The 27,574-nt window shown below is 36.7% G+C and overlaps 1 protein-coding gene across 2 annotated transcripts in view; it reads right to left on the minus strand.

Annotated features, from left to right (window-relative positions):
- The window catches only part of BRWD1 (bromodomain and WD repeat domain containing 1), a 119,899-nt gene that overhangs the window by 10,120 nt on the left and 82,205 nt on the right, over positions 1-27,574 (minus strand). For both annotated transcript variants that reach the window (XM_032631477.1, XM_032631476.1), the window contains exons 28-40: positions 26,432-26,543; positions 25,332-25,393; positions 22,580-22,735; positions 22,232-22,352; positions 21,187-21,312; positions 19,641-19,713; positions 18,502-18,543; positions 16,558-16,704; positions 15,646-15,798; positions 8,707-8,873; positions 5,291-5,517; positions 3,599-3,757; positions 609-1,511 (exon numbers count right to left, since the gene is read on the minus strand). In XM_032631477.1, coding sequence (XP_032487368.1) covers positions 609-1,511; positions 3,599-3,757; positions 5,291-5,517; positions 8,707-8,873; positions 15,646-15,798; positions 16,558-16,704; positions 18,502-18,543; positions 19,641-19,713; positions 21,187-21,312; positions 22,232-22,352; positions 22,580-22,735; positions 25,332-25,393; positions 26,432-26,543 — 2,448 coding nt within the window. The remainder of the gene's footprint in view (positions 1-608; positions 1,512-3,598; positions 3,758-5,290; positions 5,518-8,706; positions 8,874-15,645; positions 15,799-16,557; positions 16,705-18,501; positions 18,544-19,640; positions 19,714-21,186; positions 21,313-22,231; positions 22,353-22,579; positions 22,736-25,331; positions 25,394-26,431; positions 26,544-27,574) is intronic.

The raw sequence follows: 27,574 nt of genomic DNA on the forward strand, positions 1-27,574 counted from the left end.
AAACCTGTGTCCCCCGCATCGGCAGGCGGACTCTCAACCACTGCGCCACCAGGGAAGCCCCTGCTATTATTATTATTACTTATCACATTCCTTTCAACCACCCTTTTCTTTCCTCTCCTCAAACTATTATCACCAACAGCTTATAAATGTGCTGGCCTCTGCTCTTCTTAAGCCCATAGCCAATACAATATCCCCATTCCATTATAAGAACTGAAATCTCTATTAAAAACAGCTATGAGGCTTCCCTGGTGGCGCAGTGGTTGAGAGTCCGCCTGCTGATGCAGGGGACACGGGTCCGTGCCCCTGTCCGGGAAGATCCCGTATGCTGCAGAGCAGCTGGGCCCGTGGGCCATGGCCGCTGAGCCTGCGCGTCTGGAGCCTGTGCTCCACAACGGAAGAGGCCACAACAGTGAGAGGCCCGTGTACCGCAAAAAAGAAAAAAGAAAAAAAGAAAAAAAAAAAAACAGCTATGGCCAAGGCTTCCTGTTACATGAGCAAAACTAAACAGGTGGCAAAGAAAAGTTTTATGGGGGGAAAAGACCATGTATGTTATAAAAAAAAGGACAGTGAGAAAAATCAGTGAACCAAGGTTAAATGTTTTGAATTACCTTTCATAAAATTGTTTGGTTTTTCTTTTGTTTTCTTGTCATCATCTGAATCCAGATCAGTTTCAGATACATGATCTGAAAAACACTGGGACCCAGCAATAGGTTCACACTTCACATTCCCTGAACTCGGGTTAATTTCCATTTTATGACATCTACCATCTTCTCCATCTTCTGCTTCAGATTCAGAGTCCTCTGAATCACTGAAGATTTTTGCTTTTTTAAGGAAAGCAGCATTCTTGCGACCTGTGTTGTATCTCCTACCACCATATTTTCTTGGTTCAGAATTTGCTTCCTCCTCTTCCTCCGAGATGCTTTCTGCCTTAGGTTTCTGCGAAGATGTTGATGGGCCAGCAGTTCTGTTACGTCCATTATCTGAATCATGACTTTTAGAGTCTTCCTCAGAAGACTCTATCTTAAGAAATTTTGTTTTAGAAGTTGCTGCAGTTTGGGACTTGTAACCATTAGCATGCCAATTTTTCCGGGCTACCCGCAAATCACTTTCTGACTCTGAATCTCCATTTTCAGTATTCTGGGCAGCATGAGAACTGGACAATGGTGATGGTTGATTTTGATCTTTTAGCTCCTCTTCTTCAAGTTCTGACTTTAAGCTCTGGTCATCCTCAGAATTATGTAATAACTTTTTTCTAGCTACAGCAGAAGCATTGCGGTGAGGCAGCTTACGGCCAGAACAGACACTTTCAGAACTAGAATTCTCCTCTACGTCACTCATTAACTTTATCTTATTGGCAGCCACAGCAGCACACTTTCGTAGCACTTTTCGGTTACTTCCAGCTCTGGCTTTTAGACTTTCACCAGTCTCCAAAAAATTGTTATCAGAGTCACTTAAATAGACTCTCTTTCTAGTGGCTCTTCTACCACAACCATTTTCTAAAGAAACTGGACCTAAAAATAAAGTAACAATAAAATTAGAAAGGTCTTCCTTATTTCAACATTTTTAAATGACTTCATTTTAGTACTGATGTTCTTTATTTTTTTAATGCCAAAACAAGTTTACCTTTCTAAATTTAAAAAGTTTAAAGAATAGAGAGTCCAGAAATAAACCCATGCATATATGGTCAGATAATTTACGACAAAGGAGCCAAGAATATAAAAATGGGGAGGGACAGTCTTTTCCATAAATGGTGTTGGGAAACTAGACAGCCACATGTAAAAGAATGAAACTAGACTACTATCTTATACCATACACAAAAATTAACTCAAAGTGGATTAAAGAATGTAAGACCTGAAATCATACTACTAGAAGAAAACATGGGTAGAAAAATCCTTGACATCATTCTTGGCAATGATTTTTTAGATCTGACTCCAAAAGCAAAAGCAACAAAAGCAAAAATAAGCAAGACTACATCAAACTAAAAAGCAAAGGAAATCAACAAAATGAAATGGCAACATACTGAATGGGAGAAGATATTTGCAAATCATATACCTAATGAGGGGTTAATATCCAGAACTCATACAACTCAACAGCAAAAAAACAAACAATCCAATTTAAAAATGGGCAGAGAATCTGAAGAGGCATTTTTCCATAAGAGGCATACAGATGTCCAACAAGCACATGAAAAGATGCTCAACATCACTGATCATTAGGGAAATGCAAATCAAAACCACAGTGAGATATCATTTCACACCTTTTAGAATAGCTATCATCAGAAAGACAAGAAATAACAATTGTTGGTGAGGATGTGAAGGAGAGGGAGCCCCTGTGCACGGCTGGTGGGAAAGTAAATTGGTGCAGCCACTATAGAAAACAGTATCGAGGTTCCTCAAAAAATTACAAATAGAAATATTATATGATCCAACAATTCCACTTCTGGCTATTTATCCAAAGAAAACAAAAACATGAATGTGAAAAGATATGTGCACCCCCATGCTCACTGCAGCATTATTCCAAATAGCCAAGATATGGAAACAACCTAAGTGTTCGATAATGGATGAATGGATAAAGAAGGTACACACCCACACGAATACTTCTCAGCCATAAAAAAGAATGGACTCTTGCCATTTGCGACAACACAGATGGACCTTGAGGGCATTACGCTAAGTGAAGTAAGTCAGACAGAGAAAGACAAATACCCTATGATCTCACTTATATGTGGAATCTACAAAAACAAAACAAAAAACAAGCTCATAGACACAGAGAACAGACTGGTGGTTGCCGGAGGGTAGGGTGCATAGGGAGTGAGTGAAATGGGTAAATGGAGTCAAAAGGTACAAACTTTCAGTTATAAAATAAATAAGTTATGAAGATATAATGTACAGCATGGCAAGTATAGTTAATAATACTGTATTGCATATTGGAAAGTTGCTAAGACTAAATCTTAAAAGTCCTCATCACAAGAAAAAAAAAATTGTGTGACTCTGTATGGTGACGCACAGTAACCATTCAGTAAAGTGCACAAATGTCAAATCACTATATTGTACACCTGAAATTAATATAATGTTATATGTCAACTATACCTCGAGAAAAAAAAGCCTAAAGGACATGTAATCATGTGCAGATGCGTTAAGTCAGTAAACCATCCAGGACTTGCCTGGTGGTGCAGTGGTTACGAATCCGCCTGCCAATGCAGGCGACACGGGTTCGATCCCTGGTCCAGGAAGATCCCACATGCCGCAGAGCAACTAAGCCCGTGCGCCACAACTACCAAGCCTGCGCTCTAGAGCCCGCGTGCCGCAACTGCTGAGCCCAAGCGCCGCATCTACTGAAGCCTGCACGCCTAGAGCCCGTGCTCCTTGCAACAAGAGAAGCCACCGCAATGAGAAGCCCACGCACCGCAACGAAGAGTAGCCCCCACTCGCCACAACTAGAGAAAGCCCACGTGCAGCAACAAAGACCCAATGCAGTCAAAAAATAAATAAAAATTTAAATTAAAAAAAAAATTTTTTTAAGTAAATAAATAAACCATCCAATATTTAGCTTTTGAATTCTCTTGATATACATTTCTCCAAAGTACCACTGAGCCTCTTCTCACCAGTTTTTCTTTTAGCGGCTCTGGTTCTGGTCACCCTGCTCCTGGCCAGCCCACTGCGTAAGGAGGATTCACGAGCTCTTGAACTCTCTTTGCTTTCCTCTGAACTATTTGAAGCTGAAGATGATGAAGAGGTACCTAAGGAATCTTCCATTTCACTTTCTAAGAAAAATAAAGCATCAACAGTTCATTACATATATTCTCCTATCTTTACACACGAGCAGTTATTTTGTAACAATAGACTAAAAGCAGATTCTTAAAATACTCTGAAGAGGAGAGTATATTTTTTAAAACTGTTCCAAAGAATAGCTGATAACATTTTGGTATTAAAAGGTACATAATCAGCATCTGAAATCAAGTTTGTTCTCTTATTTCTGAAAGTAACATGTTAATACGGGTTTGGATTCAGAAAATACAGTTTATATATTTTATAAACAAGCTTTCATTAAAAATTTAATTAGCTCCACTATCTTCTTCCTTCTGTTATGAGACAGGTATTTCCTATAGAAAAGACAATCATTTCAAGTCCAGTATTTCAGTAGGCTTTCAGGTCTCTTTCTAGTAGCCCTTCCTAACAGCATAGTTGTACCATACAGGCTTCCAAGCTCAAGAAAGAGCATTTCAACACACACACACAAAAAAAAAGGTAGAAAAGGTGTGAGATGAATAATTTAAATAGTACAGGTCATTTCCCCCCAACATAATACTTAATGAGTATATGCACAAGTGTAGGCACAAGATAGGAAACCAAATTTCCTGCTCCTTCATCCAGGCTCAGTTCTTGCATGCCTATCACAAAATAAATATTGCATCAAAATGAGTGGGAACATACTGTTGAAAGACAAAATTCTGCTCCATATTACAACCCAACTCTACGTCAAAGAACAGAGTGGCTGTTAGAGGGGTATCAGTCACCAAATCGTGTTCCTTCCTTTGAAATTGCTCTCCAGTTTGCCCACTCTGCCTGCTCCTACTGTATCCCACTTCCCATCATGTTGACTATGTTTCCAGATTCTTCTCCTTCCCCACATATCACTGCCAAACTGATTAATCTTCCTGAAACAGAATTCGTCATGTGATTCCTTCACAACAAGGGACCCTACTAAGTAATCCAAACTTTTCTGCAAGACTTGCCAGTCTCTAAAATATGGCTGCATTTTACCTGTTTGATCCTACTATTTTAAATCACAACAGTAATCATTATACCATCATCACAAGTCACCAAAATCACTCAGAGCAATATGCAAGTATGTACACACCATGGCCTCATTCCCACAATGCTAACAAAGGGTCAGCGTCAGCTACAGTTATACCACCAAATAGTAATAAAATAAACAGTTTAGAATTTACTAGGTCATCAGCTTTAAACTTACATGATTACCAAGTCCTTTTTTTAATTTAAAGAAATTTTTAAATGTCAAATTTTGCACAAATAGTGGTACTTATATCACTTTATTTAAAACCTGAATGATTCAAATTTGCTTAAAATGTGGCAGCACCACTTGCAAAGAACAGTATTTATCAAATATAATCTAATTATTCCATGTGTTACTTAAATCTCTGCTGTTAAATTTAAGTTCCTTGAATGTCAAGGTCATGTCTTACTTCTTTATTCTCTCCTCTAAACCCACAGTAACTACCAATGTTACAAACGTGAGTGCTCAACAGGTCAATATATAACATTCCATTTCTCACCAGATAATGTAGAACCATTTGTTAGAGTGACAGGTGTATTTCTCCTCATTCTTTCTGATGATGCCGCTGAATCTGAAGAATCACCAGAAGTAACACCCGAAGAGACACTAGCACTTGTCTTGCGGCTTGTAGAATAAGCTGCCCTACTTGAGGTAGACTGGACAGGAGAACCTACCAACTCAGGAATTACTTTTGCCTGAGATTTTAAGCGCTTCTGCTTGATATTTCTGGTCAAAGAAAAAATAAAACAATATTTAACAAAACAGAGGATGCCGAAATAAAGTGTATTATTACTTAACCTGAGAATAACTTTATGATCAAGACATTAAAATATTCATTATTAACATCTTATTCTAGCATGGATTACTGTTCTCTTTAAATTTGACATCATTTTATTCCAAATTTGAGTAATGAACAAATGATCCAAGTAACAATTACAGAAAATCATGCTGAATACCTTAGATTCTTTGGATTAAATGCTAAGAGGAGCCAACATTTATGTAATACAGGCGTTCATTTATATTACAAATTTTTTTAAAGTTATATCTGCAATAGAGCTTGTGATGTGATTTGATTTTGATTGACTGATTGATTTTTGGCTGCACCACGGCTTGCGGGATTCTCAGTTCCCTGACCAGGGACTGAACCCAGGCCACACCAGTGAAAGCCTGGAATCCTAACCACTTCGCCACCAAGGAACTGCCCATATTACAAATTTGAGTCTCAATATGACAACATTCCCTCTAGGCTCCTATTTATATATTCCTAAAGACAGTATAAAGTTAGGAGAAATTGACAAAACCTGAAGAGAAAGAACAGAGAGGCAAAAAAGAGAACAAGCTAGTTTTTTCTGAGACCAATCTGTTTACATCCAAGGGCCAATTCACCAAAATTGGCCCCTGAGCCATGGATTATGGTGAAAAACAGTGGAAGTTTAAGATAAGACAATCTTTGGGTTTAAATTACAGATCTGAGTAATATTCATGTTTTTTAAAGATAATCCTTTAAAACAAAAGGATTTGGTTTTGTTTTCCTTTAAAACAAAAAGACAAAGGAGCTTTTAGGAGCTTAAAGATAACCACAATTAATCAACTATACTTCAATTTTTAAAAAGCACAGTTCTTTTAAGCAGTTATTGTTTATCATAATCAAGAAAATTCAAGTTTCCAAATGTAAATAGACCATGTTTAAAGACAAGTAGTCTTTCAGTTTCCATGTGTTAAATCCAATCTGTCAGCTACAAATGGGAGGGGGACAAATGACTGTAAAACATAACATCTTGGTTTCCTCCTTTTATTAAAAAATAAAAATAAAAAAAGGAAAACTCAAACTTGTTATGTCAAAATTTTAACTTCCATTAATATCAGCTGGAGGGTAATACAAAAAGAAATAATTATATGCTTATATACTTATCGTAAGTATATACATATATATTTATTTTTTTTTTTTTTTGGCAGTACACGGGCCTCTCACTGCTGTGGTCTCTCCCGTTGTGGAGCATAGGCTCTGCACGCGCAGGCTCAGCGGCTATGGCCCACGGGCCCAGCCGCTCTGCGGCATGTGGGATCTTCCCAGACTGGGGCACAAACCCGTGTCCCCTGCATTGGCAGGCGGACTCTCAACCACTGCGCAACCAGGGAAGCCCATAAACTTGATTTTTAACAGTAGACAAGGTGATAGTAGCTCAAGAGTGAAAACTTTTCCTTTTTATCCTATCCTTTATGAAGAAAAAAAATGCAGAAGGCCTCAGAGACCTTTGGGAGACCATTAAACATACCAACATATGGGAGCCCCAAAGGAGACAAAAGGAGCAGAACAAAGTATCTGAAGAAATAATGGCTGAAAACCACCCAAATCTGATAAAAAACATTATACATCCACAAAGCTGGACAAATTTCAATAAGGATAAACGGAAAGAAATCCACACCTACAGTCATTTGCAAGATGAAGACAAAAAGAAAATCTTGAAAGCACCAAGAGAAAACTCCATATGCACAAGGAAGGGAACCTCAGTAAGATTAATAGCTGACTTCTCATCAGAAACACTGGAGGTCAGCAGGCAGTAAGATGACATATTCAAAGTGCTAAAAGAAAAACACTGCCAACTAAACTAGTCTTAAATAATAAAAGTGAAATTAAGACATTCCCAGATAAACAAAGATTAAGGGAATTCACTGCTCGCATGTCTGCCTTACAAGAAATATTAAAGGACTTCAGGTTGAAAAGAAATGACACCAGAGGGTAACTCAAATCTATAAAAAGAAATAAAGACCACTGGGAAAGATAATTACATAAGTAAATATAAATAACAGTATAAGTAATTTGTTTATTCTTATCTGATTTAAAAGACAACTTCATAAAACAACATATAAAGATATAAACTGACAGTAACAGCACAAATAAGAAGGAGAAGGGAACTAAACTAGAACAGAATTCTTGTATCTATGGGAATTAAATAGTATTAACCTGAAGTAGATTGTTTTCAATTGAGATGCATGGTATAATCCCAAGAACAACCATGAGGAAATCCATCAAGGGTATAGTGCACATTCAAAATGTACATGATGGGTTTCCCTGGCGGTGCAGTGGTTGAGAATCCACCTGCCAATGCAGGCGACATGCACATACCATGAAGCAACTAAGCCCGTGAGCCACAACTACTGAGCCTGTGTGCTGCAACTACTGAAGCCCGCGCGCCTACAGCCCGTGCTCCGCAACAAGAGAAGCCACCACAGTGAGAAGCCCACACACCACAACGAAGAGTAGCCCCCGATCGCCACACTAGAGGAAGCCCACATGCAGCAACAAAGACCCAATGCAGCCAAAAATAAATAAATAAAATAAATTTATTTTTTAAAAAGTACATGAAAACAAACTAAACACTGAAAAACTCAATTTCCATATTTCTATATGTCAAAATATCTATAAATTTGATAGTAATGTAAGCTACATAGTCATAAATGGCAAAATATAAATTAATATTAATTTACTATAAAGAGAATAAGTCCTTCATTTTATATTTCTTCTCTACAACTAATCCCCAGTGAAAATAGAGTGCATTACATCTAACTGGCATTTTCCCTTACAGGATCAAATGCTCAATAGCCATACACAGTAATCATTTTACCCTCTGCATTAAAAAAAAAAAATTCTTATGCAAAAGACAAGAAATATTTTGAATAATCCTTAGGAAGATTTAGTTGATGCTTTTCATTAAATGCTTACAAATGTATATAATTAAAAATTAATGCAACAGCTCTATATGCAGAGAATGCTTTCAAGCCATAAAAAACAATGACTATCTTTAGTGAATATACTGTAAAATGATTAAGAATTTTTAGCTTAATAAAATCAAAGAAGTATCACAACCTGAAATTTTTAAAAACTGCACACAAAGAATGCAATAACCAATTTACCTGATACTTTTGTTAGACTGATTGACACGGTTACAATTTTGCCGTCTCTTGAACCTCTGGCTTCTTCGAAGTTTTTCACTGAATTTTTGACCAATCTTAAAATCAGAAGAGATTTTCTTCATTTTTTCTTCAAATAAGGCAGACAATCTCAACGTCATACTGTAAATCTGCAAGGACATGAAAGCAAAACTAGTACTATAAAATATCTTTTAAAATATTTTTACAAGTAAAATTATAGTCATTGAGGCTGCTTGTAATCTATTATATCACTGTTATAAATGACTGTTCCTTACTTCATTTCCCATCCCTTCCCTGCAAGGACAGTGGAAGTATCAAATACACACTTCTCCAATGAAAAGAAAGTAATTTTTTTTTTTTTTTTTTTTTATAGAAAGTAATTTTAAATCAATCAACCCTAGGGTTGTATCTAGGGTTTATGTCTGTATGTCAATGGTTCTCAACTGGTTTTTTCCACATCTACCTGTACAAATCCCCAAAATGCCTCCTTCTCCCCAACTTAGATAGGAAGTTGGTTTTTTTTTTTTTTTTTTTGCGGTATGCGGGCCTCTCACTGTTGTGGCCTCTCCCCCGTTGCGGATCACAGGCTCCAGACGCGCAGGCTCAGCAGCCATGGCTCACGGGCCCAGCTGCTCCGCGGCATGTGGGATCTTCCCGGACCGGGGCACGAACCCGTGTCCCCTGCATCGGCAGGCGGACTCTCAACCACTGCACCACCAGGGAAGCCCCCTGGTTGGTTTTAAGGCTGCTATTTAGGCAGCAGAAAAGCAGTGTCTCCTTGGGGCAAGGGAACAAAAGCACTTCTACACTACTCTCTACTTGAAATCTGACTGCCTCTGATGCCACTTAGATTATTATTGGGAAAAAAATGACTGGATTGCTTACATCCAAAAGGAGACATTATGCCCTATAACTTTATATAAGATTGTGTTCTAATAACTTTTATAATTAAATAACATCAAATCTTCAAAAGAACAGCAATGTAATGTTGAGTGCCACTATAAATAACTTTTTGGCACAGCTCTGTATTCACAGGAAGTACTCTTTACTCATCCACAATCATTCCTGTAAAGTAAAAATCTAATATTCAAAAGCTAAATATCAATCATTCTGGTGCATGGTAGAGGAGGGTGAAGAGACTAACACTTGGGAACCTTTAAAAAGTATGTAAAATGTATGAATTTGCCATATTCATATATATATATATATACACACACACACACATACATATATACACACATACATATACAGGTATCCCCACTTTCAAAAACGCTACTTTCTACCACTTCAGTTTTACAAAAGACCTACTTTATTAGTACTTGTTTTCGCTAACTGAAAAAAAAATCCAAAGAAGATTTTCACTTCTATGAAAAAAGGTGAAAACAGAGTTCAGCATTTGTTTGCAGCAAGCTGTTATAGAGGTAGTACGTACCCCAAACAGCAAGAGTAGCACCGCCAAGCTCCTTCCCCAGCAACTACACTCAGCATCTCAGCGTCAGGTCATCACAGTTTTTTGTTTGTTGTTTGTTTTTGTTTTTTTAGCAACGTCCCAAACCAGAGAGATACATTTATTATGGTTGCTGAGCTTGCATTGACACGTTATCACCCAAAGTCCATCAGAACCATTAGGGTTCATTCTTGGTGTTGAATATTCTATGGGCCTTGACAAAAGTATAATGACAACAGATTTTCCCTTTCGGCACTTTGAATATGTAACTCGACAGCCTTCTGGTCGGCAAAGTTCTGGCAGAGAAATCAGCTGACAGCTTTAAGGGGTATCTATTATGTTATGACTCTTTGTTTTCCTCTTGCTGTCTTTAGAATTCTCTCTTTATGCTTAGCTTTTAACATTTTAATTATGATGTGTCTTGGTGTACATCTCTTTGTGACACATTTTGTTTAGGCAGGTCACCACAGTTTTGAACTGTATCTGTGAGCATCTGTGCTTTATCTTGATCTATTCCGTGTATCTGTTATCAAGATGTGTCCTAAGGTAGCTGGTTCTTCACCTAGAAATGGGGTATGTTCAAATACAGAAGGAAACCTATATACACATACATATAATAAGTATATGTGAAATCTGTAATCCCTCTTTATCTTTGAAGTGGTTTTTAACAGTTATTTCCAGTATTTTGTATATATATTAAATTTATTCTTTTCCCTCAAACCTGAACTCTAGCATATGTCACCAATTTTAACAAGAGTGATTTTTTTTCCTCAATCATATTAAGTTTGAAAGCTCTGATACTCTTGAGTACCACCACTTTCATCTGAAAAATTCAATAATACATTTGAATTAAAAATAAAATTGTTTAACAAAAATGAATGCTAAAATTATTGGTTCCTCAACATGAAAAAGGGCATGTGTGAAAAACCCACAGTTATCATTATATACAATGGTAAATGACTGAAAATCGTTCCCCCTTAGATCAGGAATGATACAAGAATGCCTGGTTTCACCACTGTTATTCAACACTGTACCTTAAATTCTACCAGAGCAATTAAACAAGAAATAAAAATAATTCAAATTGGAAAGGTAGAAGTAGAACTATCTCTATTTGCAGATGAAATGATCCTATATATAGAAGCAATCAAAGATTCTACAAGAAAGCTATTAGTGCTAACAAATTAATCCAACTAAATTACAGAGTATGAGATTAACACACAAGAATCTGCTCTGCTTCTATACACCAACAATGAACAAGTGAAAAAGGAAATTAAGAAAGCAACTGCAGGGCTTCCCAGGTGGCGCAGTGGTTGAGAGTCCGCCTGCCGATGCAGGGGACACGGCTTCGTGCCCCGGTCGGGGAAGATCCCACATGCCACGGAGCGTCTGGGCCCGTAAGCCATGGCCGCTAAGCCTGCGCATCCGGAGCCTGTGCTCCGCAACAGGAGAGGCCACGACAGTGAGAGGCCCGCGTACCACAAAAAAAAAAGAAAGCAACTGCATCTCAAATAGCATCTGAAACAATAAAATATGTGGGAATAAATTTAACCAAGGAGCTGTAAGACTCTCCACTGAAAATTACAAAACATTGCTGGAAGAAATTAGACCTAAATAAATGGAAAGACATCTGGTGTTAAGGGATAGAAAAACAGTAGTCAGGATGTCAATACTGCCCAAAGCAATCTACACATTCAATTCAATCCCTATGAAAACAGACATGGAAAAAGTCAATCCTCAAATTCATAATGAATTGCACCCCCTGAACTGCCAAAACAATCCTGAAAGAGAACAATGTAAGAGGACTCAAATTTCCTTTACTGCCAAACTTACTACTAAAGCTACAGTAAACAAAACATTATAGTACTGACACAGAGACACTCATATGTATAAACCAATGGAACAGAACTGAGTTCAGAAATAAACCCATATATCTATGGCCAACTGATTTTCAAAAAGGGTGCCAGGCCATTTAATAGGGAAAGAATAGTCACTTCAACAGATGTTGCTGGGACAACTGGATTTCTACATGCAAAAGAATAAACTGGACCTCTATCTTACACCATACACAAATATTAACTCAAAATGGATCAATAGCTTACATAAGAACTAAACCATAAAACTCTTAAAAGAACACATGAGGTGAACCTTCATGACACGGAATGTGGCAGTGGATTTTTTTAAACTATTTTGAACACTATTTCCAAACATTTGCCTCTATAAATTACTCCTTAATATATATGTTTTGTGCAAGTAGTCTTTTCCACAGTTAACACTGTCTATAAAAAATAATTATTAAAATTAGAATTAATGGGGCTTCCCTGGTGGTGCAGTGGTTGAGAGTCCGCCTGCCGATGCAGGCGACCGGGTTTGTGCCCCATCCGGGAGGATCCCACATGCCGCAGAGCGGCTGGGCCCGTGAGCCATGGCCGCTGAGCCTGCGCGTCCGGAGCCTGTGAGCCTGTGCTCCGCAATGGGAGAGACCACAACAGTGAGAGGCCCGCGTACCAAAAAAAAAAAAAAAAAAATTAGAATTAATGGGTCAAATGGCACTTAAGCTTCTGACACATATTTTTCAAATTGCTCCATAATAGTGTTGGCATCTTACAGGCTGTGTGACGCTAAGTAGCAATGGGTTCTTAAACATGAAACCAAAAGCACAAGAAACCAAGGGAAAAAAAAATAGATTAATTGGACTTCATCAAAATTAAAAACTTTTGTGCATCAAAGGACATTATCAAAAGTGAAAAGACAACCTACAGACAAAATAACTGGAAAGCATTCATCTGATTAGGACTTAATATCCAGAATATATTTAAAAATTCTTACAACTCAACAACAAAAGGACAAAAATCCAATTAAAAATTGGGCAAACCACTTGAATAGATATTTTTCCAAAGAAAATATACAAGTGGTCAATAACCACTTGAAAAGATACTCAACATCATTAGTGTACTGACTATATTTTCTTATTTTCTGTATCCTTGATGCTCTGGCATTTGGAGCCTCGATCCTGGAGAGACTACCCCATCCCAGGGCTAGTTCCCAGAGATAGCAAGTGGCTTTTTTTTGCAGGTGTACCTCTGATACAGAAAACAATCAATCCAGAGATCAAACACCTAACAAGTCTTCTTTATCAAACTCTCATACACCAAGCCAATATTCCCCCTACCCAAATCACCCCAGGGCCAGGAATCAGACATCTAGAGACCACCCCTACAGATCAAAGCTCCAATTACTACAAACTAGCCAATCCTAGACTGTTTACTCTGCCCTGCCTTGCCGTCCTGTGAAAACCCCAATCTAAGCTCTGTGCCATACTCTTCCCTTCCCTCCCCTCCCCTCTGCCTACTCATCAACCTTGTATCACACACTTCTGTTTCTAGGGATCTGTGAGTATAAACTTCTTCCTTCGTGACAATTCATGTCTGCATGTCTTACTATATCTGATTTAAATAAATTCTAGATATAATTTTTAGTAAGTCATAACATAAATACAAATCAAAACTACAAGGAGATAACACTTCACAGTTACTACAATGGCTATAATTTTTTTAAAAAACACAGAAAATAACAAATTTTGGCAAGTCTGTGGAGAAACTAGAATCCTCGTACATTGCCAGTGGGAATACAAAATGGTGCAGCCATTATGGAATATACTTTGGTGGTTCCTGAAAAAGCTAAACATAGAATTATTCTATGAACCAGAAATTCCACTCTTAGATATATAACCAAGAAAACTGAGGACAAGAACTCTTACAAATACTTGTATTCCCATTAATCACAATAACCAAAAAGTAGAAACTCAAGTGTCCATCAAAAGATGAATAAGCGGGCTTCCCTGGTGGCGCAGTGGTTGAAAGTCCGCCTGCCGATGCAGGGGACGTGGGTTCGTGCCCCGGTCCGGGAAGATCCCACATGCCGTGGAGCGGCTGGGCCTGTGAACCATGGCCGCCGAGCCTGCACGTCCGGAGCCTCTGCTCCACAACGGGAGGGGCCACAGCAGTGAGAGGCCCGCGTACCACAAAAAAAAAAAAAAAAAAAAAAAAAAAGATGAATAAGCAAAATGTCATATACCCATACAATGAAATATTATTCAGCCAAAAAAAGGAATGAAGTTCCAATACAGGCAACAACATGGATGAACCTTTAAGGTACTATTTTAAGTGAAATATGCCAGACACAAAAGCCAAATATTGTGTGATTCAATTTGTACGAAATATCTAGAATAGGCAAATTCAGAGGGATACAAAGTAAATTAGAGGTTACCAAGGGCTAGTGGAGTTACTTGCTTACTGGTGACAGAGTTGCTGTTTGGGATGATGAAAGAGTTCTGGAAATAGCAGTGATGGCTGAGCAACACTGTGAATGTAATTAATGCCAGTGAACTATACACTTAAAAATGGTTAAAATGATAAATTTTGTTTTATATATATATGTAACCACAATTTTGAAAATTTGGTAATATACTAAAGCCCACTAAATTGTGCACTTCAAATGCATGAGTTGTATGATGTATCCTCAAACATATTTTAAACAAAAGGGAAAAAGACGTGAATGAAATTTATTTTCTGTCCGGAAAGAAAGTCTCACAAATGGTGAATACTGACAATAACACAAGCTTGGAAAAATGTTAGACTTGTATGTTAAACTGATCCAATAAGCAATTTGGATACTGAATGCAATGAAAAGGTTCTCAGATTAAGAGAAGAATTAATGCAGGCAGTCTGATAATAAGTAATGAGGGAGAAGTGAAATTAAGACAAAATGGTTAATTAGCAGTGATAGTCACTGATGATAGAGAAAGTGCTGTAACATCAAGCAAGGGCTTTATTTTAAAGTCTTACTCTCAAATTATTGCTTTTTTTTTTAATTACCCAGCACACTGGCTACAAAGGTTTATGAATATTCACTGAGAGTATGTGTACCCTTTTGTGTATTTATTATGTTTCAACAAGTTTTGAAAAGTTATCCAACACAGAACATTTGAACAAAAATTTAGGAATGTCCACTCTACTTGTGTTCTTAACTAATCAGATGGCCGATGTGTTTCTTCTTCAGATAAAAAACGTTAGTATGCCATCAGTAGTCCACGCTCACTTCAGATTTTCCTTTTCTTACTTTTAATATTCTTCCAGCCTCTATCACTAAGTTCCCAATCCACTTTTCAAGATTCCCATATGTAAGAAAACACATTTTTCTCACTCTATACATCAAATACAAATTTGTTCATTTTTCACTGGTGTCCTCACTCGCACCAGTCCTCTTTTGTTTATAAAACTTGAGGAAAGCGGAACAGTGTCACAAGGAAATGATGTTTCCTAAGCAGATGCCTGGGCAGTGGCACTCTATGCTTAACAGTGGCCTTACTCTACTCACTGATCTTTTATGCTCCCACCTCCACCAAACACTAGAAAATTACCATCTACACAGATCACACATACTCTTTTTTTTTTATAAACCACTTTTAAAATTACCTTTGATCTTTTATTTGGTGTATATGCTTTTGCATTGCTAAATATCAACCGGATGTCTTTGCAAAATTCCAAAGGGCTGTCATAATTTCCCGCTTCTAAAGTTTCCCTTACTGTTCCAAAATCCATTGGAGTATCTATAATATCTCGGTAATCCTAGGTTTTAAAAACAATAATTAGTTCAAAGATTCGATTCCTGTTTTTAGAAATGTAAGTGCATCACATCTCTAAAATATTCAAAATGACAGAAGAAAAAAAGGTTACAAGGATCTTAAGAATCATCAATAATTTTAAAGAAGACATCCAAACATATGGACAAGAAATATAACAAAATTATATACTTGGCAGCAAGATATGAAATTGTTTTTATTTCCTTCTTTATACCCTTCTATAATTTCTAAGCTTCCTACAGTAAATTTGTGCTTTCTAATTTTTTTTTTTTTTTTAGGTCATTTTCCATTTCCCTATTAGAAAGTAAAGACACACTTTTAACCAATTCATAGTTTTCCTGGGGCTGGGCCTACTAATCCTCCAATTATATTACATAACACTGGTTACCTAAGTCTTAACCCAAGTTACAAGGGTGTCTATTGATTCAAGTAAACTGTGTAAAACAACTCTTCCACAGCTGAATTAGTGGTCAGAGACAAAGTTAACAGGAAACCTAGTCATCATACTTTTTGGTTGCTGGGGGTTTTTTCTTTCTTTTTTTTTTGGGCCATGCCACGTGGCTTGCAGGATCTCAGTTCCCTGACCAGGGAATGAAGCCGGGTCACGGCACTGAAAAACCCAGAATCCTAACCACTAGGCCACCAGGGAATTCTAGACATCTTACTTTTTAATTTGAATACCTCCATCCCAATCTCCTCTACACCAACAAGAAAAGCCCCAAACATTCAAATAATGACAACTTACTGGATATTCAACCAAATCAACAGGTTGTCTAAATGGTTCAGAATCTTCACATTGAAATATTAAGTTCACTAGTTCCTTACACTGTTTCTTCCAATTGCTTTCAACATAATTGGTTGCTTTGATGCTCCTTGCTTTCCAATCATGAACCTAAAAATACATTCATAATATTAAAAGTTTTTTCAATCTTGGAAAAGCCACACTATGGTATGATATAGTATAATGGTAAGAATGCAACTGAGCTGTTGTCTTCTGTATTATGTCATATGTCATTACATGATTTTCTATCTACTTGGGGAAAAAATCCACTTCTTTTAAAAAACCCAGTGTCACATCTGTTACTCTAAAAACATTTTCATTCCACCACTTATCTCCTAAGTTTAGAAAATGTTCTCACAGAACGTGAAGTATCACACTGGATAATGCAGTAGGCAGAATAATGCTCCCGAAGACGTGTACATCTTAGTCCCAAGAACCTGTGACTATGGCAAAAGGGACTCTGCAGATATGACTAAAAGAGTAGATAGACTTTGAGATGGGGAGACAGTCCTGGATTATCAGGGTGGGCCCAGTGTAATCACAAGGGTCCTCATACAAGGGAGGCAGAAGAGTCAGAGGCAGACTGGAAGATGCTATGCTGCTGACTTGAAGATGCAAGGGGACCATGAGGCTCCAGAAGCTGGAAAATGGAAGGAAATGAATTCTACCCTAGAGTTTCCAGAAAGGAACACAGCTATGCTGACACCTTGACTTTAGTCCAGTGAGACCCATGCCAAACTTCTAGTCCACAGAACTACAAGGGATTTTTATTGCTTAAGGCACTAGATTTATAATTTGCTACAGCAATCATGACAAATACTAAACAGATACTAAATACTTAGAAGTCTGTTTAGAAATGAAATTATATGAAAATGGTAATAATTCAAATCTTAACTTTTCATTGTTATTTGAGGCAGCATATTATGAAAATTGATGTGATAAAAAGCTTAAATTTAAGCAGCATTTGAATGAAATATAAGATAACACTATTAAGCATTTTCCAATTAATAAGCTTTACTTTTAATTAACATTTACATAAGAGCTTCAAGAACTGCTGATGACACCACAATTTTAACTACCCAATATCCAAAGCTTATTTCCCACTTTGTTCTCCCCTATCCTCCCAACAAATCCTCATTTTTAAAAAAGGTTCAGTCACCAAATCCTAGTTAATTTTCCCATTAAAAGGTCTCATCTTCTTTCCTTCCTCTCTATTGCAAGCCAACACTATTCTTTTTTTTTCTTTTTTAATGGCCACGCCACTGTGCGCTTGTGGGATCTTAGTTCCCTGACCAGGGACTGAACCCGAGCCCTCAGCAGTGAAAGTGCGGAGTCCTAACCACTGGACCGCAAGGGAATTCCCAGCCAGCACTATTCTTGACTAAGTTTCCCACCTTTTCTCTCAGATTCTTGCAATGAACTCCTAACTTTAATACAAATCTATCTAACTTTAATCAAAATCTGTTTTGGCTATGGAATTGACTCTCTACTGTAAATTTAAAAGAAATCTTTGGTTTACAATATCACCATAATCTGCTCCCAACGTAACAGCCAGACACAACCACTTTGCTCACTCCAAAATTCAACCCCTACGCCAGTCAGGCCAATGCTCTCAGTAGCCCACTGACACGCCACACTTTCCTACTTTTTTAGCTTGAATCATAATAACCCTTACTTTTCAAGTGTCCTCTTCTTACTCTATCTCATTCTGAGGACACAGTCCAAATCCCAACCCTTCCACTAAACCTTACCTAGCCATCCACCTTACAGTGATTTCTCCCATTTCTCTTGTAAAATATTCAATATCAGTATCAATGTAACTTTTCAAAGACAACACCTAAAATCTTATGTTGATTTTAAAACACAGAGTAAATAAACAACTAAGGTTAATCACACAAATTAACTTACTCTCCTTCTTCCAGAAGATGTTTTAGGAAGATCACTATCATCCTAGGAATAAAAATCAGAGCATTTCAAGTGTTAATATTTTCATTAGATATGCAATAATCTTAGCATATCAAAGACATTAGGTTTACGAGGGTTATAACTTGTTAACAAAATCTCAAAATACAGACTATCAGATGGTCTTTGTGGCACTCACCCTCCAAGAAACCAACCCTTATTCTTATTCTTAATAACCATTTACATTCCCTAACGTAAACATGCACTAAACCCAAAATATAGCTATAAAAAGTTGCCTTGTGCATGTCCACAGAAGACATGCCCAAGGAGCTTTAAATTTGTGTTTTTACCTCTTCCATAAAACTCAGAAGAGTCTCCCACAGATTCCTACATTTTGTACACTACACATTTTCTTATTCCCTAAATCACATATTAGCATCCCCATTTTTATTCCAATGAAAATCAGTGAACTACAATAATAGTTTGTGTAGAAACTGACACCACACTGTTTTTAAAAAAATATCCTTCCTGCAACTCCATACAACAACCTGATTTTCTATGAAGTGAAATTACACAACATCAATGATATCTGCCTTTACTTACACTTCAACACCATCTTGAGTGAAGGATTTTAGGGTACTTACAGCATGGTAAAGTTCATTAATTTTTAATTACAATTAAATCCAACTCTCAGATACTGATTTTTTTTTTTTGGCTGTGCCACATGGCTTGTGGAATTCCAGTTCTCCAATCAGGGATTGAACCCAGGCCACAGCAGTGAAAGCACCGAGGCCTAACCACTGGACTGCCAGGGAATTCCCTCAGATGCTGATTTTACCAAAAACATATCCAAGGTACTTCTTATAATACACCTTTCTCTATCTCAAATTTGGAAAGAGAACATATTCCACACCTAAGTTAATTTACTTAGACATAACTTGTTTATTTAATATCAATTATTGGCTATTACCTCATTGATGATCTAGATAATTTTAAAATGTAGTTTTATCAAATGCCCTATTTTCATAGTTCATTGGAATATAGCAAGAATTGATTTAGGTAACCAACGTTTTCTACTTCACTCTTCATTCTAAGTTATCATTTGAAATTAACAAAAATCATTATAAAATTGACAAACTTCATACCAAATCCCCGGCATTTTGTTCATCATTTTCAGAAGTGTTAGAAAGTTCTGAGATATTTGTACAGTCTTGACTCCTAAAAGACAATTTTTTAATTTAACAGTATGCAAATGTAGTCCCTGTCTCCAAATATTCAAACTACAGGTTAAGATACAAACAGTTCCCCAACTATGCAAACAGTTCCTATGCACACCTAATTTCAAGCAGTAGAATATCAGGTTTTTACTCTGTCCTCTGTGGAAACAACTGACCATACTAGAACACTGAAAGTTAATTTTTTTTTTTCAATTTAAGTGTGTACAGAAATACTATATGTATAGCCTCAATTGGATGAATACACGGATGAGTTTTTCAAAGTTATCACCACTAGTAATATTTGTACAGTGAGTACCAGGAAAATGGTTGATTTGAGATAAAAAAGAATAGAAGCAAAAAAGTAAAAACTAAAATAAATTATATCTTAACATCACTGTAAACACAGCAGAAAAAAGAATCATAAAATAGGGGTATCTAGACACAACGGAGATGAAAATGGGTATGTGACCTTCCTGAAGTAGAAAGAAGAAACTTTGGGAGGAGAGGCAATAAGTTTGAGTCCTCCAGACATCAGACAGATTCAGCCCAGGAGAGTGAAACAGCTGGAATCAGTTATACCCCAGTTTGTAGCCAGATACTGAAAATGATGTCAGAGTTTATAAATTATCTTCTCCAGTATATAATTCTTTCAAAGAATTTTTATAACTGGGGGAAAGGCATACAAGGTCATATAGCAAAATCATTCATTTTAAAGGAAAGAGGCTGAGTAATGTGTGCAAAGTCACCCAGAAAAGTTCACCAGAACAGATTAGGTTAGAACCTGGACCTCAATTTGCAGGTCAGTTTTCATCCTACTAGTCCAAATCGATTTCCAAATGCAAGAAAAGTGTGGAATATTAACAGGATACAATCCAAAACAGATTAAAACTCAATCTAATCATGAGAAAATATCAGACGAGCCAAATTAATTACACACTACAAAATAAGTGTCCAGCACTCATATAAAATGATGAAGTGATAAAAGAAAGGAAAGACTAGAGAACAGATTAAAAGAGACTAAGAAAACAAAACAGTGAATGCAGTGGGAATTCTGGATTGGATCCTGAAACAGAAAAAAACATTGATGTAAAAGCTGATGAAGTCCAGATAAATTCTACACTTTAGTCAATAGTACTGTATCAAGGATAATTTCTTAACACTTCATAAAGACACCACAGTTGTGTAAAATGTTAACCTAAGGGGAAAACAGGTGAAGGGTATATGTATACATAGGGCAACTCTCTGTAGTATAAAATTATTTCAAAATTTTTAAAAATAGAAAAAATTGGACTATTCAATTTCTCATTCCTTTACCTAAATTACAATCACAAAAGAAGAAATGTAAAGAAATATCATTTAATGTAACACATTAAAAGGGTATAATTCAGAGAGCACAAATTAAGAACTGGATAGTTTTAAGAGCACAATATGCAAAGGCACTTTTCCACAACATCTATAATATGAGGTCACTTACTTGATAAATTTCAAAAGCTGGTCAGTTATCTTCTTAGCTGATCTTGCAATTACACTCTCAGGTTCATTAAATGTTCTGGCATTATGTTCTATATATCTGACTTCCCAAACTAATGCAGATAGCCTCCTTCAAAGTAAAAAACAGGCAATTTAGGGCTTAAAAAATGAAAAGACAGAAACCAAGTAAAAAAATCCAGCATGTTAAGCCAGCATGATATATTAATTAAACCATAAGTGTAAAGCTATAATGAATAACTTTCTAATACTGTCAACTTGATCACAGTCATAAGCAATTATACTGGAAGCTGAACTGCAAAGAATACATTTAAGGACTGAAAGTCGTAACAGATCACTTAATCACATCCAGAAAACCAAAAGGGCAACCCTCCCTTTTCACACTGCCTATAGGTATATTTGAAGCTATTGAGACTCAATGAAGAAAATGTGTTAAATACCATCAATCCTAAGAAAGTCAATCTGACTATAAACTCACAAACTGGTTTCTGAACGAATGCACTACAGAGGTAAATTAACATCAACAATGTGAACTCAAGAAGTCAGTTTTTTGTAAAGATAATTTCTCAAAGCAGCTGAATCATACAGAATACCATCACCTGCTTTAAAAAAAAAAAAAAAAATCACTGAGAATGGGAAATTTTATAGTTTTCAAAGCTCTAGAAGCCAGAGATAAAAAGTTGATGACTCTGGGGATTTAATCTTTCAAAGGCCAAAGTCATTATTAACTAAATTTTATATTTAAATGGAGCAGCTTTTGCAAGAAAAACAGACTACTAAAGACTAAGGAATGAAACGTGGTACTTCTCCTTATTCAGGTTCTATCCATACCTACCCACAGGCATCTAACACACTGTCCTACACAGGACCAAGAAATGACTATAACAAAAGAAGAGAATGAAACAGAAAATAATGTCAATCAGCCCCCACTCCACCACTGTCACTATCAGCCACCATTACCTCTGTTAACTCTACCTGGTTAAATGGCCAAATATCTTTTCAAATTTTTTTTAAAGTAGGTTTCTACTGACCTGTAAAATCGATTAACAAGTCTCATTCGAATTGTGTACAGATCAGTTGGATAGGCCACTACAGTACAGTACTTTGGATATGTACACAGATCAACTGGACCTGCAAAAGCTGCTGCTATATCTGTAATGGCAAAAGGAAGAATTTTCATCAAGAAATTCATTACCTCTAAGTGATATTTCTCTACAAATCATTCATAACACAGAGCTACAATTAGCACTACAGGCTTACCCAAAAAGTAATAAATACAAATTGTAGTAAAGAACACAACCACAATTATGCTACTGTTTTAAAATACTTTTGTGGAAAAGAAATCTTGAACATAAACTTGTCACCGTAAAAAAACTTACCAAGATTCAAAAGTTGATCTATACCACTAATAATTCGTTCACATTCTTCATCTCTCGATTTCTGACCCCATTCACCATCTTGGGGTTTGTAGAGCAATTTCTCTAGCTCATCTGAAGTGACAGAAATACTGGCTCCTAATTCTTCAGGTGGATCAACTATGATTCCATCAAAAAAGAAAAAAAAAATCAAACCAAACTAAATACACACTATATTTAAATTCAGTTGTCCAAGTTCATATACAAGATACTAATCAAAGGAAAAAGAAGTTACTTTATAGCAGAAAAACCTGGCAGACACCACCTAAATTAAATGATTAAAGTTAATATTCCCAGTAACAGGACAAACTGCTATCACGTGCCTCCTGATATGATGCACTGAGAAAGACATAACGTCACTTCTCTGACACTCTTGCCAAATATGCAAACTCTGGACTTAATCATGAAATATATCAGACAAACGCAAACTGAGGGAAATTCTACAAAGTGGCCAGTGCTCTTCAAAAGTGTCATGGTCATGAAAGATAATAGAAAGATTCAGGGATTCCAGACTAAAGGAGACGAAGAAGACATGGCAATGAAATCCAATGTGTGAAAGAACATTAGGACCATGGTCAAAATTTGAAAAAGGTCTATAAGATTAGAATTGTATCAATGGTATTTTCTGATTTTGATAAATGCACTATACTTGTGTTAAGATGTTAACATTTGAGAAAATTGGGTGTTCAGAAATTCTTCGTACTCTTTTTGTAATATTCTTAAGTCTGAAATTATTTCAAAATGAAATGTTTAAAAAGTGCAATAAAAATTGATAATGGAAGAGTATGCACATTTTTAAAAAGAACAAGAGGCAATGTAAATATTCAGAGAATAGTTTCTTGAAAACTGTTTTTTTTTAAAAGGAGAAAAATGTCAAAAGAAAGAAGACAAACGTATCAATCTAACAATCTGATAGGTAAAACGATGTTTTAATATTTTAAATTATTTAAAATATTATTATTTTAATATACCTTTCTGAGACTGATAATGCAAATGAGCTTTTCTTCATATGCCTCCAAATTTATTTTTCTGCCTGTTCATGTCTTTTGACAACTCTTCTAAAGACTTATTGGCCTCATTAACATGTAGAATCTCTTTATGCAAGTGCTTTTATTGATTTGGTATCGTTTACAAAGCGGCAGCTATAACTAGCAGTTAAAAGCACTGGTTGGTGCCAGACGGCTTAGGCTAGAATCCAAACTCCTATCCTTTTTAGAGGTGTGTGACTTAGCTAAGTTACTGAAAACGCTCTGAGCCTGAGTTCCTTCATCTGTAAAATTAATAATAGAGCATCACCTCAGAGTAAGATTAAATGAATCAATACATATGAAGTTCTTAGCAGCAGAGTAAGACCTCAAAAAAATGTTGGTTTTCACTTATCTATATATGTTTTATACAACGCAAAATGTCATTTCATATTGCTAAGTGTAGTTATTTAGAAAAAATTTTTTTGAAAAACACTCCTTAGTGGGAAGCAGCCGCATAGCACAGGGAGATCAGCTCAGTGCTTTGTGATCACCTACAGGGGTGGCAAAGGGAGGGTGGGAGGGAGATGCAAGAGAGAGGAGATATGGGGATATATGTAGAAACTAACACACCATTGTAAAGCAATTATACTCCAATAAAGATGTTAAAAAAAAAACAAAAAGAGGAAAAAAAAGGAAAAACTCCTTATTTCCAAAGTAAAGCAAGGCAACAGTTGGAGATATGTCAGAGAATAAAACACAAAGGGGGTTTCCTGGTGGCACAGTGGTTGAGAGTCCGCCTGCCGATGCAGGGGACACAGGTTTGTGCCCCGGTCCGGGAGGATCCCACGTACCGCGGAGCAGCTGGGCCCGTGAGCCATGGCCACTGAGCCTGCGCGTCTGGAGCCTGTGCTCCGCAATGGGAGAGGCCACAAGAGTGAGAGGCCTGCGTACCAAAAAAAAAAAAAAACACAAAGGAAAAAGGGCTTGACCCTTAAGGCAGACACAAGAAAAAAACACAGGGCAAAGATTTCATGTGTCAAAAATGGTGCAAGTGGAAGGACACAAGTTCTTGCCTGTTTTTATGTTGAATCAACACTAATATAAAAGCAAGCTTGATAGTGGAGAGATGGGAGCCAACAGATATACAGGGTACCCCTTCAAAAAGTTTAACAAGAATGAAGTAATTCAGTAGCAAAATGTTCAAGAAAATGAAATGAAAGCTGTTCTAAGGTATAAGACACAAATCCAAACTTGAATGGAGATAGGAAGGAGGAAACTAAAATTGTTGGAGGGGATGAACTAAGTGTAAATACCAGGTCCAAGAGAAGTTCAAAGGAGTGGGACAGCAAGCACTGGAGAAGATACGGCCTTTGGAACAAAGACCTCTACTTCTCAGACAAGTTGAGGTAATGCAAAAGACAGAAGTCAGGTTAGAGCTCTTCTCGGAAGAAAGAACAAGGGTAAAAGAATGAGGAAAGAGAAATGGAGGCTAAGTGAAGGAGATCAAGAAGAGACTAAAGCACAATTACATGAGAAATGACAGTTGGTGACTAAGATACAGCGAGCAACAAGCTGGAAACAGGGTAAGAATTAAGGAGCCAGATACACATAATTCTGTTCACTTGTTTTAGTAAAGCTCACAGTTATGATAAATTTTAAAATGTTTCTCAAAGACCACAAATGTGCTCTATGTGCATTAGTAACATAAAAACTTGAAAATGTATTTTCATTGTTTAAAAATTACACACCATTATCAGGTATTGGTTCCATGTCCCATGGGCTAAGTTTTTCAATTTCAGTATTGTCCCACCTGTTAAAACCAAAAAAAAAAGTCTGGTTAGCCCTTCATAAAGACAATTGATAGCACGTATAAAATAGATAACTAATGAGAACACCGTGTACAGCACAAGGAGCTCTACTCAATGCTCTGTGGTGACCTACATGGGAAGGAAATCCAAAAAAGAGGGGATATATGTATATGTATAGTTGATTCACTTTGCTGTACAGCAGAAACTAACACAACATTGTAAAGCAACTATACTCCAATAAAAAATAGGGGCTTCCCTGGTGGCGCAGTGGTTGAGAGACCGCCTGCCGATGCAGGGGACGCGGGTTCAAGCCCCGGTCCGGGAGGATCCCACGTGCCGCGGAGCGGCTGGGCCTGTAAGCCATGGCCGCTGGGCCTGCGCGTCCGGAAACTGTGCTCCACAACGCGAGAGGCCACAGCAGTGAGAGGCCCGCATATCGCAAAAAAAATAAATAAATAAAAAATAAACCTGTGGCTAATAACTAGGTACCCACTACAAGAGTAAACAAAAAGAAAATGCAAAAATTAACCTCACTGTCGCAGTAAGTTTAAATATTAACAGTATGGTTTTTTCCGAATAGGTTATAACAAACAAGTATAAAAATGTATGGTGGATTCAAGGACAAAACCAGAAATCCTGTGTGGCCTGTACCCAGGGTAAGTGAAGAAAGATAGTGTGAAGGCCTTGAATGCCACACTTCAGAATGTGGACTTTGTTTCCACAGCCAATGGAAAGGCAGCAAAGACTTTTTTTGAACAAGGGAAATGAAGTAACATGTGCTCCTGAACAATGATCCCGCAATATTGGGTTGAGGAAATATTAGGAGGTTACAAAAAAGGTCCCAGGGAAGCAAGCAGAACCTGTACCAAGGCGGGTACTAGTAACAGAGGCATTCTAGAGAGATGCTGCAAAGGTGAGACTGACGTGACTTAACAACGAACTCAACGGTGTTTTTTTTAACCTGAAACACGTCATTCATACCACAACCTGCCGCAGCGAACAAATGTTTGTAGATGACTGGTTTTCGTCTGCATACATACCTAACAATGTAACACTGGAAATGACTATCAGGGTACTGTGGCTGATACGGCTCTTGACTCAGCACCGTTCCAAACCACCAAGCATCGTCAATGATAGAACGAAACCTGTCACCTATGAGAGAGACGACCAAGTCTGAGACATCAATTTGCTAACATTAACATTTTTAACTTACAAAATACCTATGACAGATAAAACAAATCAAATAATATTCTTATCCTAAACTTAGCCATTCTTCACCACTTACCCGCAATCTTTAGTGATAAAACATACGTGAAAAAGACATAGTACTACACTCGGCAATTTACCAAAGGTATAAAACCATATAATATAATTGATGAAAACGGTTTATGACTAGGTTCCATTATTTAATGGATCCAAATGCCCACTCCAAAATAATTTCTATTACAAACAACAAAATTTAACAAAACTCAAAAATCTTTTACAACGATGTATACAAATCAATAAATATTTAATAAGCATATTAAATATACTTATGAAATATGTAACTTTCCCTGAATAAAACAAGTTATAAACGTATGATCAGAAGTTAATCCATGATTCTTCTAAAGTTGCTGCTATATAAATATCTCCACATAAAACGGTGTTCTAATTCTTAAGATCTCATAATAAAAATCAGGTCTAAATGTACCCTTAAAAATACGTATTTATTATTTAAAAGATTTAAACATCCACATACCCCATTATCTCAGCATAATATAAAAGCAGACAAGCAGAGCTTAGGAGAGCTCCCTATACAAACCAAAGTAACTGGAAAGAATACTTCAACTGACTTCAGTGATTTTAGATTATACATATACATTTCTAAATATATTCTATAACTGTTAACAACTTCTAGAGAAAGAAACTGTATTCGATCTTTGTTTTACATATATTACAAAAGAAACACAGACTGCTGTAATAACCCTATCTCCTCCTTCCCATCCATCCCATCATTTTCAAAACAAAATCAATATGAAAAAAAGTTACTTATCCTTCATTAATAATTCTTTGGTAGATTAACAATTCCTTCTTCAAGAAAAGTTTTACAGAAATAGTATCAATCAAAATTAAAGCTACATATCACTCCCAAGAAAGAGAATATTCCCCACAAATGGTCTTGACTAAAGAAAGTATGCTTTCAA

This window comes from Phocoena sinus, chromosome 4, assembly GCF_008692025.1.
Source record: "Phocoena sinus isolate mPhoSin1 chromosome 4, mPhoSin1.pri, whole genome shotgun sequence".
Classification (NCBI taxonomy): Eukaryota; Metazoa; Chordata; class Mammalia; order Artiodactyla; family Phocoenidae; genus Phocoena; species Phocoena sinus.